This window comes from Podarcis tiliguerta, assembly GCF_965153285.1.
Source record: "Podarcis tiliguerta genome assembly, chromosome: 5".
Lineage (NCBI taxonomy): Eukaryota > Metazoa > Chordata > Lepidosauria > Squamata > Lacertidae > Podarcis > Podarcis tiliguerta.
This window is the reverse complement of record NC_139538.1, coordinates 42,823,326-42,828,763: the sequence shown is the minus strand read 5'-3', so window position 1 is coordinate 42,828,763 and position 5,438 is coordinate 42,823,326. Positions and strand designations below refer to the sequence as shown.

At 43.5% G+C, this 5,438-nt stretch overlaps 1 protein-coding gene across 1 annotated transcript; it reads left to right on the top strand.

Annotated features, from left to right (window-relative positions):
- The first annotated feature begins 2,669 nt into the window (after positions 1–2,669).
- Positions 2,670–3,202, top strand: LOC310677823 (small ribosomal subunit protein uS9-like). The gene has a single exon (XM_083441017.1). It carries the CDS (start codon positions 2,711–2,713, stop codon positions 3,137–3,139), a length of 429 nt encoding a protein of 142 aa, XP_083297143.1. The 5' UTR covers positions 2,670–2,710; the 3' UTR covers positions 3,140–3,202.
- The last annotated feature ends 2,236 nt before the right edge of the window (positions 3,203–5,438 follow it).

The window sequence follows — 5,438 nt, the reverse complement described above, 5'->3', positions numbered from 1 at the left end:
TTCAGGTTAAGAACGGACCTCTGGAATGAATTAAGTTCTTAACCTGAGGTACCACTGTAGATGCATCCCAACAGCACTTGAAAACAGAAGGTTCAGGTATTCACTTATAGCTTTAAAGCAACAAATGTACAAATGGTGTACAGAGAGCAATTTTGAGTTTCTCACAGCTCTTCTCGTAATACAGTAGCTAATTCTGCAATGGGGGCATTTGTCCAATACGCTTCTTTGGGCATGGGATTTCCAAACCTCTCAATACAAATCAATGGGTTGAATTCTACTTCAACAACTTTTTGAGGGATAGTTCTCCATTCCCTAGGGAGAGCACTCTATTCAGGAGCTGTAAGAGGGGAAGGGACACACTTTTGGCCACAATTTACCTTGAAAGAGATCTTCATTTTCTGTATGGTTCCTGTTAACAGAAGGTTGATGTTTCTGGCAAATACAGAGGTTACTGCTCTGATCTTTTTTCCCCAACTATTAGGGTCAGGATGCTAACTGCTCTTTCAAGGTCACATATGGCAGGAGCTTGTACCAGGGTCATGAATAGCTCATGAGAGATGTATTTTATATGAAAGTCATGCCAGCTGTTCTAATACCATGAATCACAGAAATAAGCCATGTAAAATGTCCAGACTAGCACCCATCATCAATACACCCTTAACATGGGTCTCAAGGTGATTTACAAGCAAACAAGAAAAAAATGTCAATACTTGTTGAAACAGTACAAAAATAGTTTTAAAAACAATACACAATAAACAGATATGTTTGGGGATAATGTCTCCAACCGTTTCTAGAAAGTACAAATAGTGGTTGTCCCGCATCTTTCAACAGCATTGTTGTTCCACAAATCAGGGGCAGCCACACTGAAAGCCCTGCTCTAGGTTGCCGTGGAGAGAGCTTCTGATATTTAGGGACTTCAAGAAGAAATTCTTCTGCAGAGCACAGACCTACTGGGTACATAAGGCCATGCCAGGCTTTTTTCTAACTCGATGCTTTTTGTTCCAAGTGGAGTCTTCCACAACAGGCATACTCTGAATGTGGGAGATGCCAAATCCTCTGGGAATTTCAGTGGGGGTGGAGGATGTGTGGGAGAGAGTAGCCACAGTTCCAAAGCTATGTCAAGTCTTTTAAAAGCTTCCCGTTTCTTACTTCCTTTCCCTTAAACCACATCTTATGAGCAGTCAGTCATGATATTACATCTTTTACACAAGCAGCTAAGTAAGATAAATGCGAGGATATGGGAACTTCCTGTTGAAGACTATAGCATGTGGGAAGCTTGCAGAGGTATCTGGCTGTTTGTTGTTGCAAGCAGAACAGTAGACTAGATGAACCTTGTCCTTGGTCCATCAAGCCGCAATCTTATGCCATGGCCCATTTTCTGTGATATTGTGGAAGGGCGCTTTAGGAACATAGGCGGTTGTCTTATACTGAGTCAGACCATTGGTCCATCCAGCACAGAATTGTCTATGCCATCTTTCAGTTGCTGTCCAGAGATGCTGGGAACTAAACACAAGAACTTCTGCATGCAAAGCAGATGATCCACTACTGAGCTGCAGCCTTCCCTATGCTTCATTCAGTGGCTTAGCATATGGGAACAATGATAAAAACACAGGTGCTCCTTATACACCTTTTCCATTTGAAACACTTGCTGAGTGGGTATATTCTTTATTTAAAATATTTATTATCTGTTCTTCACTGCACAGCAATTTCAGAGTGGTTCACGACTAAAGCAAATTCAGATTCAAACTAAGGCCACATCCACATCGTATACTTAAAATGCTATTAGACCACTTTAACAGCCATGGTTCCCACCTCCCAGAGACTCTTGGGGGTTGTAGTTTGTTAAGGGTGTTGAACATTGTAAGGAGGCCCCTATTCACCTCACAGAACTACAATTCCCAGTGTGCCAGATTGATTGTTAAACCACTCTGGAGGAAATAGGGGTTTCCTATTCTCTGGTGAAACCCTGAACTGTTAAAACAGTTTAATAGTACTTTATTCTACAAATATGGCCAAAGCAAGTACACGGGTAATCTGGTCACAGTCTCCTATGCTATGCTGAGCTGTATTGTACTTCTGTTTAAATTCTAGCAATTATTTCAAAGTGCTTATTATCCCTAAATTTGCATCTATCAATATAAATCAGCATGGGTACATTTTATACAAATTTATGGGGTGTGATGTATAAGTGCCCCTACCTGGCACAGCTTATCTGTCTTGTCCAGAAGCCATAGGGGCACCCAGTGTCACCTACACCTCTCTCAATATCTCAGCTGCTGTCAAAAGGCTTTGCATACACAGTGCCAGTGAGTCACCCTTAACAGGTGCTGCTTGTATGGGAGCCAGGAAGCTCTTTGGCTTTGATTGGCACTAGATGGCAACCATGTTAAATTTGTGCAATGCCCACGAGCATCTGATACAGCTATACTGGTGGGCACATTGGGCAGCACAGTGGGAAATCTAACAGGGTGGCTGCTCAGTTTATGTGTGGCCTAGTGCTACATCCGGGAAGTGTTCTGGGTTTGATCAAATAAGGTCTCCTAAAAGGAGATAAAACGATACTTTTCTTATACAGCCTTGCAACAGAAAAATAATATGGCCACAATCACAACTTGAGCAAGGGAGGCAGGAATGAGCCTAACTTGATACTTGGCCTATAAAAACAACTACCAGAGCTTTTCTCTTCCGCTCTCACTGACGGCAAGGCGCCATGCCGGCTAAGGGACCCCTCCAGAGCGTGCAGGTCTTCGGCAGGAAGAAAACTGCTACTGCAGTTGCTCACTGTAAAAGAGGAAATGACCTCATTAAGGTGAATGGAAGGCCTCTGGAAATGATAGAGCCCAGAACTCTGCAGTACAAACTGCTTGAACCAGTTCTCCTTTTGGGCAAGGAGCGCTTTGCAGGAGTCGACATCAGAGTCTGTGTGAAGGGTGGAGGTCATGTAGCACAAATATACACAATTCGGCAGTCTATTTCCAAAGCACAGGTGGCTTATTACCAGAAATATGTTGATGAAACTTCCAAGAAGAAGATAAGACCCTTCGATAGGACCCTTTTGGTTGCTGATCCTCGTCGTTGTGAATCCAAGAAGTTTGGTGGACCTGGTGCTCGTGCTCGTTATCAGAAGTCTTACCATTAAAAGAAAACTATGCATTTGTTCAGTCTTTTAAATAAAGATGGAGAAAACTGAAAACAACAACAACTACCACCAGAGAGGTAAGGGTACATCACTATCTATGAGTAATCTATTAACCACCACTAGAGGGGGCTTATGTGCTGTAACTGCTCTCTGAGCTCCCCCCCCCCCTTTTAGTGGGTAGGAAACGGAATGGGTGGTTATTGCTTTTAAACAGAGCCTAGGGCTTGCCGATCAGAAGGTCGGTGGTTCAAATCCCTGCGACGGGGTGAGCTCCCGTTGCTCGGTCCCTGCTCCTGCCAACCTAGCAGTTTGAAAGCACATCAAAGTGCAAGTAGATAAATAGGTATCGCTCTGGCAGGAAGGTAAATGGCATTTCTGGTTCGCCAGAAGTGGCTTAGTCATGCTAGCCACATGACCCAGAAGCTGTACGCCAGCTCCCTCGGCCAATAAAGCGAGATGAGTGCCGCAACCCCAGAGTCATCCACGACTGGACCTAATGGTCAGGGGACCCTTTACCTTTACCTTTAATCTAAAATAACCATCATGGTTCTGTAATCACAATCAGCAGCATTAATTACAATACTGTTCTATAACCATACAATGAAAAGGATGGGGAAAGCCTTACCACTCTTAAACCGCCCTAATGGGAAGTATGGCAGGGTGGTTAACTGTTCAGTCTAACTAATGCAACTTAAGGAATCTTGAGCTTACTGTACTCTGAGGCTCAAAGAGCATAAGGAAATTATCTAGGTTTACCCAGAACTATAGAACATGGAAATGAATTATCTCCTGATTTCCAGTCCAAGCCATATCATCATCAGGATATGCTAATGATGCCATGGAGATAATTCTCAGCCAAAGAACACAGGAGAAGTCAACTGCTTCTTCCCATCTATCAGTTAAGTCCAATCTCTGATTAATAGCTGAACTTTTCTTCTTAACTACTCTGCAACTCATCAGACACCTGTTTTCCCCACATTGGCTGCATCCAGTACGCTACCACCATCCTCCAAAGCCAAAGGCTGCCATGGAATGTTGAGGCCAGCCGTGCTCCATCTCAAAGTGCCAAATGTGAACTGCTTGGACATGCTCCAGTGTATTTTGGAGCAGATCGTTGCCAGCGCATTTGCTGATTAATTCCTACCCTCCTCTCAGTCCAGGATAGGCCCCATCTATCTTAGAAATGTCCAATTGGGTATATATAGCAGAAGTAAAATATTTTTCCTTGTATCTTCTCCCCCTTTAGAAGACCAGAGGGTTTGTGTGTGTGTGTTTGTGTGTGTGTGTGTGTGTGTGTGTTGTGTTGGATATGATTGTCAGAGAGGAAGATGCTGAGGCAATAATAAAATGAGCAGAAGCAGCTCTGTTGTGGCAGGCCATTACATGCACCAAGCTGTGGAAAAGTTTGGTGATCCTACAACTTCCAGATTCCTTGCATCTGACAAAGTAGGCTGTTGCCTATGGAAGTTTGATGAGAAATGTATTTGCTAGCCTTTTTAAATTGTCAGAACCTGGTGTGTGAGGGTGTGTGTGTTCAATCAAACCTTCACATTTGTGTGGTTGAAGCTGGGTCATTGCTAGTTAGCCATTTCTTTTGTCCAACAGGAGACACAAAGACAAAGACACACACACACACACACACACACACACACACACACACACGTGTTTACAGCAAAGAAAATCAGAGGACAGCTTTGCCTGTTGTCTGCCTGTCTGCCAGGGCTGGTTTTTTTTTTTTTAGGACTTATCCAAATTTTAAGTAATTCCAATCACAAATATGAACCTTACTGCGAAAAACCGTTCAGCACTATTTTAAATACCTTTGCATCACCTCTGCATATGTCAGCTAAGTTGCAGGGCAAATGGACCCTTGCTGCATGACTCACAAGGTAATCTCTCTCACTAAGGACCAGGAAAAAAATGCTCTGTAAACATAATTGTGGGAAGAAGGGGGAAGAAGCTACATTCTGAGGTCAAGGGTTAATGCTGATAGAGCTACTAGTACAAGCAACTAAGAAAACAAGGATTTCAGCCGTTGATAAAAGAAACCACCAGGGAGCTGATCACAGCAAGGCAGGGGAAAGGGAGTCCCAGGAAGAGAGAGTGGCTGAGCAAACACATTGATCTGTCCAGCCTGGGTCATTCACCTAATGCCTGGACGTGGGCTCTGCCCGGTAGACTTACAAAGAATGTGTTATAAATGGTTGCCACTTTTATTCCTGACAGAGGCTCTGGACCTTTAAAAGAGCTGCATGGCAAACAGAAATTCAACAGGTGTAACTGCTCCCATAACTGTGTC